Here is a 16,078-nt window from a genome sequence, read left to right as displayed (position 1 = left end):
CGCAGCCGCAGCCCTGCCGCTCCCTTGCTTGGCGCCCGTCGCGTTTCAATTGCGGCCGCCCGTTCCCCTTTCGACTCGTCCACGAGGACATTTGTGAGACACGCCCTTCAGGCACCAGGGGCTAGTGCCGCCCACGCACCGTCACCGGTGCCGCCGCACACATTCCTCTCCACGCAGCAACGCTTCGCTAGAGCGCCTGTCGCGTCGCCTCTCTGTCCCGAGCTCCCGACGCAATCACCACGCCGCCAGCGGATCCATCGTTCGACGTCTTGCTCGCCCACCCGGCCCAAGCGCAACCCGAGGGATTCACGTTGCGCCATGCCAAGATGATGATCTACGAGAACCCGTTGCACGAGGCCTTGCCGGCACCGGGCTCGCCGCCCGGAATGACGGCCTCCAAGTCGTCCAAGTCGTCTTCGCTGACCTCGCTCGCCTCCGACGACGGCAGCGTGCTGGCCGACGTCGCCCACTTCGAAGACATCGGCCTGGACGACGCCCAGCCCGATCCGCGCTCCCTGACCGAACAGCACCTCAAGACCCCCGTGAGCCCCTACGGCCCTTGCCTCTCCCCCGAGCTGCGTCCCGTCCCCCGCCGCGCCGCCACCGCGCCCTCGGCACCTCGCCTGCAGGTCTCTCGCGATCCGTCGAGAACGCGGCAGCAGCGCGACCTCGCCCCCCAGCCCGTCGGCGGCCGGCCCACGCTGGCGGCCCTGCAGACCCAGCTCCGCTCCAGCAACAACGGCCGCGTCGCGAGCCTCGGCCTTCCGCACGACACGGGCGTGAACCCGCTGCCCTTCCGCACCCTGGGCCGCTCGCCCTCGCAGAGCTCGCTGGCCCGGCGCCGGAGCCCTAGCCCCGGCCTCTCCCTCGTCCCCAAAGACCCGAACCTCGCGGCGCGCCCCCGCAGGGGCAGCTGGCAATCCAACCGCTCCCGCAAGACGGCGCTCGAGCTGGAGCTCGAGTGCGACGAAGACGACGGCGACGACATCCCGGAGGGCCTCATCCTCGACAACGTGCCCATCTCGCCGCGCCCGCCCTCCGAGCGCTCCTTCAGCCGCCCGCCTTCCAAGCCGTCGTCGCCCGAGCGCGGCCCCAAGGAGAGGGTGCGCAGCGTCGGCAACGGCACCCCGCCCGTTGCCCTGGCCCAGGGGTCGTTGAGGTCGCCGAGCTGGAAAACCGAGACGGCCGTCTCCTCGGCGGCCTCGAGCCGCGTGTCGAGCCCCGTCGCCGCCCGTGCCAAGAGCTGGTCCGCCGCCCTGGCCGAGCTCAACGCCGACGCCAGGGCCTTGACCGAGAAGCTCGAGGAGCATGCCGACATGATGGAGCAAAAGGCCCAGCAGCGGTCGAGCACCGGCTCCATGCCCACCGCCCGCCGGTCGTCCGACCCGGAGCCGAGCAAGCCGCGCGTCAAGTCGGCCATGGCCGAGCTGCCGCCCCTGCGCCGCTCCAACATCATGATCGACCCGCTGCCCATCTCCAAGGAGAAGGAGGCCGTCCTGTCCCGCACGCGGCCCTCGTGGCTGCCCCCCAAGGACCCGGCCGAGGAGCGCCGCCACCTCAAGGAGTACCAAAAGATGATGGCCCAGAGCCTCGAGGCCGAGCGCCGCCGCCAGGCCGCCAAGCGCGCCCGCTCCGAATGCCGCGACGTCGCCGCCGACAGCATCATGCAGATCTGGGAACGCGACATCCTCCCCCGCTGGAACGAGGCGATCCGCGAGCGCCGCACCCGCGACATGTGGTGGCGGGGCATCGCCCCGCGGAGCCGCGGCGCCGTCTGGTCCCGCGCCCTCGGCAACGAGCTCGGCCTCACAAAGACGTCGTTCGACGCCGCCCTCGGCCGCGCCCGCGACGCCGAGTCTCGCGCCAGGTCGGGCCACGGCACCCCCGAGGACATGCGCGCCGCCGCTTGGTTCGACCTGATCAGCAAGGAGGTGCGCGAGCACACCTACCCCGACCTGCGCATCTTCCAGCCCGGCGCCCCGCTGCACCAGAGCCTTGTGGATGTTCTGCGTGCCTACGTCATGTACCGCAGCGACATTGGTTACGTCCCGGGATGCAACGTGAGCCCTTCCTCTTCCTGCCCCCTCCTGACAGCTCTCGGCTGAGCATCATCAACGTGCTGACCCCCTCTTAGACCATCGCCGCCCTCCTCCTTCTCAACCTTCCCGCGGCGACCGACGCGTTCGTCGCGCTCGCCAACGTGCTCAACCGTGCTCTCCCCCTGAGCTTCTATGTTTCCGATGCCGGCGCCAAGAGCTCCGCCTACAACCTCGTCCTGCACACGCTCTCCCAAAAGGCGCCCCGGCTGCACGAACACCTCACCGGCCTGCCCGAGCACGACGCCGACGCCTACCTCGAGCCGCTCTTCACGGGCCTGTTTACGCGCCATCTCGCCCTCGACGAGGCCACCCGCCTGTGGGACGTGTTTGTGTTTGAGGGCGACACGCTGCTCGTGCGCGCCGCCGTCGCCTTCCTGCTGCAAAACGAGATGGCCCTGCTGGGCACGCGCACCATCGCCGAGGTCCAGGCGGTTTTGGGCACGGGCCCGGACGCGGGCTCCAAGCCGCCGCGGGTCATTGGCGGCGCCGGCGAGGAGGAGCGCTGGATGACGGCGGTCCGCGAGGCCGGCAAGGTCTGATGCGCATCGACGGACCCCTCCATGGCACGCCTGCTGCCCACCACGACGACGTACATAGACAGACGACCCCCCTTCGCCATCCACAAAAAAAAAAAAAGACACGGGTTCGCGGCGGGATCCCCCGGATGACATGACCACGGTACATAGAGAGAGCGAGAGAGACACGCCCCCTTATACATAGACAGCGGATCGGGATCGGGATGGGTTTTGGTTCAAAGCGGATTGCTTTTTATTTTTTTACACATGGCGTTTTGAGCGACGGGGCTTTCGTTGGCTTCACTCTTTTCGACATTCGGTACCTCATTCGCCCGGGCGTTGTTTTCCTTTTTGTCACTTTTTCTGCCTTCTTGGCCGTTCTACCGCCTTCTCGTTCTTCTCTTCATCCTCTTTTTTTCTGGCCTTGATTTTGATCGTTCTCTTTTTTCTACGGTTTTTTTTTTTTTTTTTCATCTTGGCCACCGCGACTTCCTTCTATCCATCCTCTTCTACCCTATTCTCCTTTTCGTTTCTGCCATACTGGCTCCGGTTTATATTGGTTATACTTAATTCTATCACGGGCACGGGCTCACCCGCCCCCTGGGGACGGCGACGAGGAGGTATGTATGTCCGGCTTCGCTCCCGGGGGGTGTGTGTGTTCTGCATTGTATATTTGCTTTTTTTGGCACATCCTTGTGCTGCCGCCTGGTGTGGCTTTCCTTTTTTTTTTTTTTTTTTTTCATGTTTTCAACGGGGATGTTTTGATTTGGCTTGGTCTGTTTTTTTTTTTTGTCTGTTGGTTTTGGTGTGGTCCTATGTTGTTGTGGGCCTTTTTTTTTTACGGGTTTGATGGATGACATGAACTCCTTGCACGAAGTCGAGTTCAAGGTCGACGACGCCTTGTTGCTGCATTCAGCGCCGCAATACATATCATGCATACATTGAATTAAAAAACCAGCGGAGTGGTGTTGCAAGTTCTCACAATGCCTTGGTGAAACAAAGCGCATGTACACAGTATGGTCGGCAAAAGTTCCATTGTCTTGTCTTGCCGTATGTAGGTATGTCATGTTAGTACACAGCATGTACATAAGGTACACAGTAATTACAGAGGCCATGCCCATGGGCTTCATCATGTGCCTTGCCTCATTTGATTAATATCATCAATTTTCATCATATTCGGGCTCCCGCACCCCGTGCCGAGCACCTCGTCCCTCGATAAATAACATGACATTTGCTTCTGCCAACGCCACAAACACCCATGAGGATCATAAAAACAGCCATAACTACTGAGTACATGCTATAGTATACAGGGGGGAACAAGTCTTCTGGAACATCCATCCCCTGTGTCTCCCAACGCCAAATGCCATTTTTCCGCTCCCATGGAACCCCGGGACCATGCCCAAGCCACGCCCTAATCGACCGAAACCCGCCGCCAATGTGTCTAATTGCTACGGAGGTTGGCGCCCAAAAGTGATCAGCAACCCTGTCGAGGCTTACCAGGGACCCTTTGCAGCGCGCAAAGAACAATCATGCATCGCACTGTGGATTGATGAAGCCTTGGAAGTCAGCTCGCTGTTGGCGCCAACCCCTCTCCCTACACCTCCCAGATCAGCTCCACGACCTCGTCCATGGCCCCTTCGGCGCCATTCTCGCCCCTTGCCGCGCGATGGACGTAGACCTGGCGGAAGAAGCCGTCGCCCTTGCCACGGGGTCCGTCCGTGACGGCCAACCGGTAGCTCTTCTTCTCGCGGTCCCCCAGACGTGGACGAAAGGCGCCGTACATGAAGCCGTGCTCGGCCGGGCCGGCGCCGTCAAAGGTGCCCTCCATGAGGCTCAGGTCGATGCCGTCGAGGCCGTCGCGATAGACGGAGATGCTGTAGCCGTTGACCAAGAGCGTGTCGCGCCCAAAGCGCCAGCGCTGCAGGAAGCAGTCGCCGCACAGGGACGTGACGGCCGCCATGGCGAGGACGGGGGCGCGGTACCAAGACTTCCAGTGGTGCATGCTCAACACCTTGCGGCCGCTCTCGAAGAAGCCGGAAACGTCGCCGCGGAGGTCGTGCTGGTGCAGGCCGTCGACCAGGGTCAGGCGGGTGGAGCTGTGCAGGGCCATGCACTCCTTGAGCATGCCGTCGCCGGTGCGGATGTTGGTCTCTCGCAAGCACGACTCGAGGTGGGGCGAGAGCTCGAGGGCCAGGGGCTTCGAGAGGAAGGTGCCGGCGCCGCCGAACGCCATGTACCCCCACGACTTGACGGCGGTCCACCGGTCGGAGAGGGCACCGAGCCAGTGGGGCAACCGGTGATCGTAGGCGGCGAGCATCTGGCTCAGCGGGTGCAGGGCGGGGAAAAAGGTGTCGTCGTCGAGCACGCCGAGCCACTGGGTCTCGCGGGTGGCCATCTCGAGCATGTCGTTGATGAGAAGGAAGTGGATCTGCTCGACGGGGGCGGGAGATGCGAGCCTTGCGCCGTCGGCCTCGTCGGCACGACGGATGGCCGTCTGGATCGAGGGCGGCTTGACCGTGGCCGAGATGCCCCGGCTCCGGAACGCCGCCGTGAGCGCTGCGAGGTCGGCTCCTCCGGGCACCTCGTTGACGTCCTGCACGACGAGCACGAGGTGGGCGCTGGTTCCGGAGAGCCAGTGGGCAAACTCGGGGAGCGAAGCCCAGATGCGCTCGTAGGTCGATGCGACGCCAAACATGAGATGGCCGTAGCGGCCACGACGGTCGGGGTAGGGCCGCGGGACCCGCAAGGGGAGGGGCTCGCACGGGAGCCGAACGAGGGCGGCGCAGTCGCTGGATCGGAGGCTGATGGTCGTGGTGGCGCCAACGAGCGGGCTGCTGATGTTGGCGACGGCGTTGCGGTCGACGTCGCCAAAGGCCGGGCGGATGCAGCGGCGCGTATAGACGATGTTGTTCGTCAAGCCCAGGTCCTTTCTGCGCAGGAGCTCCCAGTCTTTGCTGCACAAGTCTGCGGTGCCCTGGGGCGAGGGCCGAGCGGGATCGGGCTGCGAGCTGGAGGCGTCGGCCGGGTGGGCGACCGTCACCTCTGTCGTGCCATGCTGAGGCCGAATGGGCTGTTTGCTGGCGGCGGGTTCCGCGGACGCGAAAAGTGCATCGTCCAAGTAAGGGCTGAGAGCCGGCGGCAGCCTGTTCAGTCGGTGGGCGGTCAAGAGGAAGATGGTCAAGAGCAGAGCGGCTAGGATGGAGAGGTAGCCTCTCGCAGAAAACTGGTGGGCGAGCATTACGGCGACATGGCGGGAGGGTAATTCTCAAGAAAGAGAAGAGGGGGAGGGTCCGTGTTTCTGAGCAGGGAAGCGGACCGAAGCGTTTTCGTCTGGGACGGGAGCAAGCCAGGTGACAGAGGGTGGGTGAGGAGGGTTTGGGAGATGGAGAAGAAGGAAGAGGCATTGAAAGCCGGGCGAGGCTTTCGGGTTGGTTGTCGAGCTGTAGAGCAAACGAAACGGACACAGAACGGGAGAGGGCCGAGTCCATGTGGCACAGGCTCCGAGACGGGATGGACTGGTTGAGCAACGGCCCCACCCAATGGGCAGGAAGAGGAAGGAAGGAATCCATGGACGGGACGATGCGATGGAGATGGGTCACGGAAGGAAGGAGCGACACTTGGAGCACGGCCAAGGAGGCACGGCCGACGGGGACACCGGGAGTACCTAACATGGGAACAACACGGGCCAACCACGGTAGGGTCAGGTAAGGTACTTTCGGGTCGGGTCACCTTACCTTACCTATTTCACCTAGGTACTTTACCACTTTCCCTCGGGCAGGCATTCGAGTACCGACCCAAATACTGCCCCTGCGGTGCTCCTGGTGGAGGCCAGGGAGGATTGGAGGGGGGTGAAAACCAACTCGGGCTCCCTGGTTTGTCTGTGTGCCTGTCCGACTCGATGCTCCATGCAGGACAAGACCTGGACATGAATTCTGCAGCAACATCGCCAGGGTTGGCATTCGGCCGCTGGCCGTAGCCCGGGCGGCAAAGCAGAGCAAAGCAAAGCAAGCGGCCGTGGTGAAGTCTCTCCACCACGGTAGGCTCGATTCGGGGATTCATCGCCAGAGCTGATCAAGACGACACGTAGCTTTCTTGAACGGTGGAATTGGCATCCATGCTCCGGCCGGCATGCTGGCTCAGTCAGCCATCCCCAAGACATATATACCGGTAGTATGGCTCTGCTCAGCCGCTTTGTGATGGACGGCCTGGCCAGCCTGACCGCCGAACACGATATCTCCGGAGACCGCACCGCCCCGCCTGCGATCAACGTCACGGTCCCCAACAGGAAGCGCCGCCCCTTCATGTCACCCATATCACCCGCTCGCTTTGTTGCCGTTTGACCAGGGGTTCGATCAACACGTGTCGGCCGTCCCATGCGACGCGCTGCCCCGTGTTCCCTGGTTCACGCCAAGCCGGCTCATGGACGTGGATATACGTCGTACTATACCATCCGTCAGCAGCAACAAGCCGCCGTCATGCCGCCGCACCGCCTGCACGCAACATGCGGGGTACTGCCGCTCCCCGGGGGCCGGGGTTCCCGCTGGGCAATTCTGGGGCTGGGAAATCACCCGGCATGGCAAACGCCCATCGTGCCAATGGCGGCGCCGGCGCAGGCGGCCAAGAATTGCCCTTCATCTGTCCCTGACGCTGCCATCCTAGCTGAATCCGCCCCCTTCTCCGTTTGTCATAGGAGCGGAAGGACGGAAGGACGGCGGAAGAATGACAAGTAGAAAAAAAAAAAAAAAAAAAAAAAAAACAAAGCTCGGCGTGAAATTCCTCGTGACAAATGCCAACCAACGCATCCATTCAGCCAGGAACGGAACCGGCCCTTCACTTCTCCCCCGCCCGGCTGCCGACTGCCGAATGCCTATGCCCAATGGGGAAACGCACCGCTCCGGGGTGGCAACGGCAGTTGACCACATCCGATCGGTGACAGGGCCCCACCTTGCCGGGCCCGAACCGGGACCTATCGGGACCTGCCGGGCCCTGGTCTCACCTCCTTTGGTCTTTATGGACTTTGTCACTTGTCACTGCATGGGACACGGACGGGGATGGGAAAAAAATCACGATTGCATTTCCTTGTCAGGCCTGCTACTAGTACATCTCATGAGAAACCCCCCCAGTTCGTCGAAGGGGGGGTTGGCCGCGTCATTCTCGTCCGGAGCCATCCTGCCGGCGCGACGATGCCTTTTCCGCCGCTGCGTTCGCCTCGCAGCAATCCGCCCTGCATCTGACGTAGCTAAGGTACCTACTACCTACCGGTACATCGATCCGTACATGGATACAAACGGCCTGAACATGGCAGGCCCCCCCGAGAGACAGCAGGCGTTTTTTTCTTTTTCTTTTTCTTTTTCTTTTTCTTTTTCTGCTTTTTCTCTTCTTCTTCTTCTTTTTCTCTTCTTCTTTTTCTTCTTCCTTTTCTTCTTCTCTTTTTTCCTCTTCATACCTGCCCAGGCGCAAAGCCTCATCTCATGCCCTCGTGCTCGTCGCCCGCTTGCTTTCTTTCGCCGCCCGCTCAGCCCAGCGTCTTGAGCAGATCCCCCACGTACTTGAGCACGAGCTGGCCAAACTTGGCCGCCTCCTCGCGGGTCGACGCGCGGTCCATGTCCGCCGTGTAGATGCGCAGGCACTGCTCGTACGTCTTGCGCGACGTCAGCAGCTGCTGGTGCTGGTGCTGGTGCTGGTGCTGGTTCTTGTGCACGGCCTGGGACAGCTCCGACACGTCGGTGGCGACCTTGAAGAGCGCGCTGAAGAGCACGTCGTGGCGGACCGAGGCGCGGAGGTCGGCGAGCTCGACGCGGGTGTGGAGGTGGGCGACGGCCTCGTGCAGGGTCGCCATCGCCATCGCCGTCGTCGTCGTCGTCGTCGTCGCTAATGCCGATGCCGATGCCGATGCGTCGGCCATGGTGGGTGGGTTGCCCTCGGAGGACGTGGCCGCGTTCGCCTTGCCCTCCGGGTCCGCCGTCGGCTGGCGCGACGCGTCCAGCTTGGCGGCCATGTGCTTGAGGTGCTTGCTGATGGCCTTGAGGGTGCGCGTGCCGGCGGGAGCGGCGAGGATCTTGTCGTCGGCCAGGAGGCAAGGGGGCGTGACGGGCGCCTTTTCGTCGGCTTTACCGTCGGCGTCGGCGTCGGCGTCCTTCATGACCACGTCCTCCATGACCACATCCTCCTGCGACGGCTTCTGGCCGTCCTTCTCCTCGGCCTTCACCTCAAATTCGGCGACCGTGTTGTCCTTCTTCTTGTTCTTCTTCTTTTTCTTTTTCTGCTCCGAGCTCTGCTCCGCCTTCATCTCCTCGGTCTTGGGAGACGCCGCGGTGACCGGGGACGAAAGGGCCTCATGCTTCCCCAGGACCGCGTCGTGGCGGATGGAGCCGCGCTTGATTTTCTTCTCGTCCTTCCTGAGGGATGAGGGAAGAAGGACGGGCCCGCCGAACCGGAGGGGCTCGGGATCGGGAAAGGCCTTGAAGGTGTAATCCCGGGGAGGGCTGACCGGGAGCTCGCTCAGCGGAACGTACCATTCCTCGGCCTTGAGAACGACGTTCCCGTTCCGAGCCGGCGGCTGAGACGGGCCGGCAACGGCAGGCGTGGTGGCCATGGGATTGCTGCGGGCCTTGGCCCCGGCCTCGCGCTTGACGCCGCTCGGCTCGCCCAGGTCGGCCGGCGTGACAAGCTCGCCGCCCTTCTCCTTTGCGTTGTCGGCGGTCTCCATCTTGCAGCCGGCGTCCTTGCTGTTCTCGACCTTGGGAGCGCGCTTGGAAGCGACAGAAGCCGGGGTGGGGGCGGCATCGGACATCCCGTCCGGCTCGAAGACCGCGTCGGCTTCGGCCTTGCGGCTCTTGAGCCGGGCCTCCCTGTGGGTGCGACGTCTCTTGGCACGCTTCGACGACGGCGAGTTCTGCGCCTCTTCGGCGAAGAGTCGCTTCGCCTCGGCAGGCGAGGACGTCAAGTAGCTGGGCTCCATGTGGGGGAGGATGGGGTTGGCTGGTCATGGCAAGTAAGAAACGCCGAGCCTAGAAGTGGTGGTATGAACGCGGCGACGAGGGGGGGGGCCGGCTCACCTGGGTTCTCAGTTGAAAATCCACAGAAGTGGCTCGCGATGAGATGGCAGAGAGCGGTGTTGCGACTTGATCTTCGCCAGTGGTCTCGGCGGGCGATCGAATCGTCGAGACAAACACGTCGAGGCGTTGGCAGAAAAGAAGACGCCGTTGTGCGGGGCAGCCCGAGAAGGCTTCAAGTCGTCGTTTCGGCCTCAAAGATGGGAAGTTGGAGAGAATGGAAAACGAAGAGATGCTCTCATGAAAGGAACCAAGGTTGGAATCAGAGACGAGAGAATGGTCGGGCCCAGCGAAGAAAAGCAGCGAGAATGGGTGAAAGAAGAAACCTTTTTTTTTTTTTTTTTTTTTTTTGCAACCCTACGCTCCCACAACACGCTGTGTTGTATCCTAAGCCTCGGTGGCCAGGTGGGAGACTCGGCCTGGGGAGTTTAGAAGCAGCAGAACACGCCGTGGTCAGCAACAGAGCATCAGGTGTGCCAAGGTACGAGCGTTGGTTTGTGTAGCAGGCTTTCTGGGTTCTGTTGCAGGCTGTTACTGATTGAGATGAGCGATCTGGTTCAAAGCATCCCAACCGCCCCCGGAAGCGTGGCTTGAAGGAGCATGGTATTCTGGTGGCATTTTGGTTGGGACTTTTGTCTACCGAAGGACCTAGGGCGCTTGACGATGGCTCTGAGAACCGTAACTGCAAGACCAACTAATAATGTGGTGGTGAGAACAGAAAAGGGGGGAAGTAAACAAATCGCCACACATACGCCGCCAAACACTCCACCATAGGTAGAAACAAAGAGAGAGGGGAAGAGAAGGTCAAACATTCTTGGTGATTTGGTTGTTGCATGGCTGCATTTTTGATGATTTCATATTGATTTCCCACGGCATCGCCAAGTAGATTCTGAGACGCACGTCCAGGACCGGCCGAGGCATAGATATAGTAGAGAGGTTCTTTTTCTCTTTTCTTTACTTTTCCTTTTTTCTTTCTTTTCCATTTCGATGAGATCCCAGAACAGTTTGGCAAGTAGCTGGGTAACTGGATCTTTCAAACGGGACAGAGAGAACATGCTATCATACACCACCCGCCATGGCCGTCCAGCCAGACAGGTAGGACCCAGTACCGGCCCAGGAACGGAAGAGTATTTGATGGATGGACGCAAAGACTGTGTAGGTATTGCAGCTCATTGTGCGTGTCGGTGGTGGGTGGCCCCGAGTCAGCTGCCTTCGCGCGACAACGGCTCGAAGGACCGCGCACCTTGGAGTTTGTTTTGGTCCGTACCTAGTTAGTTATTCGTTACCGGAGCACGCACCCATCCACCTCAACAACGTCAACAGCCAAGCAACCCCCACCCTCCCCGGTTTTTCGTTTTCCGTCTTCTTCGACAAGAGGCTTTCGGTTCCACTGATCACCAACGCCCGATGTTGGTTGCCATCCGAAAGGCTTGTTTGGATGCCAAGAAGGGAGCCATGCCGCGTTCGTCCCGTCGTGGCCCGGTTCGTCAGGGGGGTGGGGGGGGGGGGGGTGTGCAGGGTAGGGTCCAGGCCGTCGGAATACGAGCGGGGACATGGGACATGGCATTCCCGCTTTGAAGGGAGGCGAGGCTGCCGCCGCGGGCCAACGAGACGACGCAAAAGGCACGACGGCCACGGGGTTTGCACAGCCCCACCCGAAGCCGGCCAGCCAACCAGACAAAAGTCCGACGAACGGTTGCGGGGGATCCTCGTGGTTACGGCGTTTCGGGGTTTCCAGCCTCTCGCAACAAAAAAACAACCAAGAAGCGCCAGGGACCCGACCATGCTGGACCCCATTTTCTGTCAGGCCGGCTGAGCGGCGGGTGCATATGGGATTCAGCGCGACCTGGGGTTCCTTGGAGCTTGCATCCCACGCCGCCCACCAACAAAAGCCTGGCGCTTCCTCACGTCAGCCTGCACTTTGTTATAGACGAGCCCTGAAAGGCGCATCAAGATACCATCCAACCCCGCAGCATTTCCCATCGCATGATGCCAACCTCGACCTGACTGGACTCCGTCCCCCTCCCTACGGTGTATTTTTCGACCGACCTATCGTCCGTCCGACCGACCTATCGTCCGACCGACCGACCTATCGTCCGACCGACCGACCGCTCGATAGACCCAACCGGCTTTCCTTGGGCTCTCGCCGTTCCCCTCCGTCTCCTGACTGATCCCAGGGCGACTTCTCAACAGGGACAAGGACAAGGACGAGGACGACACCTCCCGGTCCTCCCAACGCCGTCCATCCCCAGCGGGTGCACCTCGGCCGGACCGACAACCAACGCACGGGGCGGAAACCATGATGCTGCCCAAGCCCGCGGCGTTCCTCAGCGCCCTGCTGCTCGCTGCGGCAGGGGCCGACGCTCAGTCCCAAGGCAAGCTGCAGGTGAACCTCGACTCGCCCGGTGAGCTGCGCCCTCTCCTCGTTGCCCGCTCGTAGGGACCCCGGCTGACCGTGCGTCCCGACGTTTCCCAGGCTCCATCAAGGCCGCCGCCAAGGTGGTCGCGGCCAACCTCATGTCCTACTACCACGGCGACGAGCCCGGCGCCACCCCCGGCATCCTTCCGGGGCCTCCGCCCGCCGGCCCGTACTACTGGTGGCAGGCCGGCGCCATGTGGGGGACCCTCGTCGACTACTGGCACTACACGCGCGACGACACGTACAACGCCGAAGCCCTGCGCGCCATGGTGTTCCAGGCCGAGCCGCCGTCCAACTCGTACCAGCCGCGCAACTGGACCGCCTCGCTGGGCAACGACGACCAGGGCTTCTGGGGCATGTCCGCCATGCTCGCCGCCGAGACCAACTTCCCCAACCCGCCCGAGGACCAGCCCCAGTGGCTCGCCCTCGCCCAGGCCGTCTTCAACACCCAGGCCCCGCGCTTCGGCCGCGAGCACTGCAACGGCGGCCTGCGCTGGCAGGTCCCCAACCTCAACAACGGCTACAACTACAAAAACACCATCGCCAACGGCGTCTTCATGAACATCGCCGCCCGCCTGGCGCGCTACACCAACAACAAGACGTACGGAGAATGGGCCGAGGCCACCTGGGACTGGCTCGAGGGCGTCGGCTACATCACCAAGGACTTTGACGTGTTCGACGGCGCCCACGTCGAGTCCAACTGCACCGACATCAACCCGGTTCAGTTCTCGGCCAACGCCGCCATCCTGATCCACGCCGCCGCCGTCATGTACAACTACGTACGTCTCCCCTTGTCCATCTCACCCGCAGCCCGTCCGTGTCGCTAACGCATGCCTCCGTCGTCATGGTTCTCCAGACCGAAGGGCCCGTCCGCGAGAAGTGGCGCTTCCGCGTCGCCGGCCTCCTCAACCGCACCATCGAGCACTTCTTCCCCGAGGGCATCATGATCGAGCGCCCCTGCGAGCTCCCCGACCGCATGCAGTGCAACACGGACCAGCACTCCTTCAAGGGCTACATGCACCGCGCCCTGGCCACCGCCGCCGTCGTGGCCCCCTTTACGCGCGACGACGTGCTCCGCGTGCTCCGCTCCTCGACCGAGGGCTGCGTCTCCTCCTGCCTCCCCGACGGCACCTGCGGCTTCCGTTGGAACACTGGCCAGTACGACGGCGACGTCGCCAACGGGCCGGCCGGCCAGCAGATGAGCGCGCTCGCGGCGCTGTCGACGCTGCTGATCGATCAGGAGCAGGTCCTGAGAGGTCCGCTGACCAACCAGACGGGCGGCACAAGCCGGGGCGACCCCAGCGCCGGCCACACCTCCATGACGGTCGAGCCCCTGTCGGACATTACGGGCAAAGATCGCGCCGGGGCGGGCATCGTGACGGCGGCGGTGGCGTCGTCGTTTTTGGGGTGTATCCTGTGGATGGGGATGGGGTGGAATGAAGGGTTGTAGGCTGACTGCCCCCCCCCCCCCCCCCCTTTTTTTTTTCTCCCTCTCTTTCTTTTCCATCTGCTTTCCTTCACCCATGTCGTTTTTCTTTGTGCTTTTTTTGGCCACCGTTTTTTTTTTTTTGTTTGTTTTTTCCCTTTGGGTATGGTCAGGTCTAGGCTGGGCGATGTGTGATGTGCGAGCTGACGATCATGACAAACTCATGGCATGGAACATGGAACGGTCATCAATGGGTCGGGTCAGGGGCAGTGTTGGATCACTATCGGGGTGGCGGCAATGGGTTGGGGGATATTTCCTGCGACGTGTTGGGTTGGCGTTTGGGAGTATTACACAAGTCTCTTGGAGGGGTTGAATTCAGGAGGAGGAGTTCGTTTCTCCCATGTAGGACAGTCTCCCGAGGCAATGCGTCCTGTTCGGTTTGACGTGGACACCTCACCATGCATGGATGACGAAGGAGCATTGGAAAAAAGTACCAAACCATGAACCATGGCCTGCGCCTGCGCTTGCGCTGCACATTCATTGGAAACCCGCCATCTCCCCTGGTCTGTGCGTGTCCCATTCATCTTCAGGTTCCATGACAGCGCTGCTGCTGAGTGGGCTTGGCATTGTCGCCGGACCAGGAAGGATTGACGTTTTGTTTCGAGCTGTCGTCCCATGACATCCATGGTGGGTTTTGTTTTTGTTTTGCCCGCTCTCCACATCGCCTTTCCTCCCCCCCTTTTGCACCGTTGCCTTGCTCTCATGTGTCTTTCTAACCGCCGAGCGCCGGGGGAGCAGCCATCATGAGAGCCAACGCGCAAGCTTTCCTTCTCCTGAGCGTCCAGCTCGGTCTGTCCGCGGGACAAGCACAACAACAACAACAACAACAACAGCAACGTCCCCTGGCTCACTCACCGCACCTCATCCACAACTCCCCTCTCCAGGACCATGGCCTCGCCAGCCAGCATCAAAACGGCCACGGCAGCAGCCATGTCGTGGTCCCATCCTATCGGAGCTCCTTGCTCTCCCTCCACCGTGCTCTCGTCAACATTCCTTCCGTCACGGGGTCCGAGCACGACGCGGCCCTCCTGCTTCGTGACGTCCTGATCCGGCAAAACTACACCGTCGCCCTGCAACCCATATTACCCGCATCCTCCTCCTCCTCCTCCTCCTCGCAATCCACCAGCGACGCCGGTTCTCCGCGGCGGTACAACGTCCTCGCCTGGCCCGCCGCCGCCTCCTCCTCCGGGAGCAGCAACAGCAGCAGCAGCAGCCGCAGCAGCCGCCACGACGCCGACGCTCCCCCCACCCACCTCGCCCACCGGATCCTCCTGACCTCGCACCTGGACGTGGTCCCGCCCTGGCGGCCCTACCGCATCAACGAGACGGCGGTCCCGCCGTCCGAGGAGGTCGACTACGCGTCCCTGGCGCGCGCGACGCGCCTCGGCGGGCGCGGGTCCGTCGACGCCAAGGCGGCGGCCGCCGCGCAGGTCGTGGCGCTCGGCGAGCTGCTGGCCCGCGGCGAGGTGCGGCGGGACGAGGTCGCCCTGCTGTTTGTGGTCGGCGAGGAGACGGACGGCGTCGGCATGAAGACGTTTTCCCGGTCCTTGTCTCTTTCTTCTTTTTCCTCTTCCTCGGTATCGTCGTCGTCGTCCCCCGCCGGCGGGAGCGCGAGCGGCAAGGAGAAGCGGATCCCCCTCAGGGCGGTCATCTTTGGCGAGCCCACGACCAACCTCCTCGCGTGCGGGCACAAGGGCATCCTGCTCGCGACCCTGCGGGCGGCCGGCCGGGCGGGCCACTCGGGGTACCCCGAGCTGAGCGGGGCGAGGAGCGCGACGGCGTCGCTGGTGCGCGGCCTCGCGGCGCTGCTCGACGCCCAGCCGGCGCTCGGGTCGTCGGAGCGCTTCGGCAACACGACGGTCAACGTCGGGACGCTGCGCGGCGGCGTCGCGGCCAACGTGATCGCCGAGCAGGCGAGCGCCCAGGTGGCCGTGCGCATCGCCGTCGGCGACAAGGACACGGGGCTGGCGCTGGTGAGGGAGAGGATGGAGGCGGCGCTGCGGCGGGTCGAGGGCGGGCAAGGGTTGAGGCTGGACGGCGTCATGGGGTACGGGCCGGTGGAGTGCGAGTGTGACGTTGAAGGCAAGTTTTCTCTCTCTCTCTTTCTCTCTCTGTCTCTCTCTCTCTCTCTCTTTCTTTCTTTCTCTCTATCTCTTATTCAAAAAGTTCTCGCTTGCGCTTAAGCATCGAGGGAAAAAAAAGAAGAAAAAAAAGAAAAAAAAAAAAAAAAGCTATACCCGCTTGCTGACTCCTCCCCAGGTTTCGACACCATGGTGGCCAGCTACGGCACCGACGTGCCCAACCTCGACGGCGACCACGTCAGCTACCTGTACGGACCGGGCAGCATCCTGGTGGCGCACGGCGAAGACGAGGCGTTGACCGTCGGCGAGCTTGAGGATTCCGTCGAGGGGTACAAGCGGCTGGTCAGGCACGCCGCGGGTTACTAGATTGGGCGGACCGTTTCCTTGCTTCGCCACGCCACGCAGCGCAGCGGACGAAAGCGC

The 16,078-nt window shown here is 62.4% G+C and overlaps 5 protein-coding genes across 5 annotated transcripts; 3 read left to right on the top strand and 2 right to left on the bottom strand.

The window, feature by feature from the left end:
- Positions 1 to 326: 326 nt before the first annotated feature.
- Positions 327 to 2,638, top strand: VTJ83DRAFT_3096 (uncharacterized protein; the record flags this gene model as incomplete). The annotated part of the gene is made up of 2 exons (XM_071009439.1): positions 327 to 2,060; positions 2,135 to 2,638. 2 exons carry the CDS (start codon positions 327 to 329, stop codon positions 2,636 to 2,638), a joined length of 2,238 nt encoding a protein of 745 aa, XP_070866977.1.
- Positions 2,639 to 4,208: 1,570 nt separating this feature from the next.
- Positions 4,209 to 5,852, bottom strand: VTJ83DRAFT_3095 (uncharacterized protein; the record flags this gene model as incomplete). Its single annotated transcript, XM_071009438.1, has 1 exon — positions 4,209 to 5,852. One exon carries the CDS (start codon positions 5,850 to 5,852, stop codon positions 4,209 to 4,211), a length of 1,644 nt encoding a protein of 547 aa, XP_070866976.1.
- A 2,277-nt stretch (positions 5,853 to 8,129) lies between these two features.
- Positions 8,130 to 9,575, bottom strand: VTJ83DRAFT_3094 (uncharacterized protein; the record flags this gene model as incomplete). Its single annotated transcript, XM_071009437.1, has 1 exon — positions 8,130 to 9,575. One exon carries the CDS (start codon positions 9,573 to 9,575, stop codon positions 8,130 to 8,132), a length of 1,446 nt encoding a protein of 481 aa, XP_070866975.1.
- Positions 9,576 to 11,968: 2,393 nt separating this feature from the next.
- Positions 11,969 to 13,538, top strand: VTJ83DRAFT_3093 (uncharacterized protein; the record flags this gene model as incomplete). Its single annotated transcript, XM_071009436.1, has 3 exons — positions 11,969 to 12,074; positions 12,146 to 12,867; positions 12,945 to 13,538. 3 exons carry the CDS (start codon positions 11,969 to 11,971, stop codon positions 13,536 to 13,538), a joined length of 1,422 nt encoding a protein of 473 aa, XP_070866974.1.
- A 779-nt stretch (positions 13,539 to 14,317) lies between these two features.
- VTJ83DRAFT_3092 (uncharacterized protein) lies at positions 14,318 to 16,021 on the top strand (the record flags this gene model as incomplete). The annotated part of the gene is made up of 2 exons (XM_071009435.1): positions 14,318 to 15,644; positions 15,834 to 16,021. 2 exons carry the CDS (start codon positions 14,318 to 14,320, stop codon positions 16,019 to 16,021), a joined length of 1,515 nt encoding a protein of 504 aa, XP_070866973.1.
- Positions 16,022 to 16,078: the final 57 nt, after the last annotated feature.

This window comes from Remersonia thermophila, chromosome 3 (genome assembly GCF_042764415.1).
Source record: "Remersonia thermophila strain ATCC 22073 chromosome 3, whole genome shotgun sequence".
In the NCBI taxonomy this organism is placed as follows: Eukaryota; Fungi; Ascomycota; class Sordariomycetes; order Sordariales; family Chaetomiaceae; genus Remersonia; species Remersonia thermophila.
Note: the sequence above shows the minus strand (reverse complement) of the source record. Positions and strands in the feature narration are given on the sequence as shown.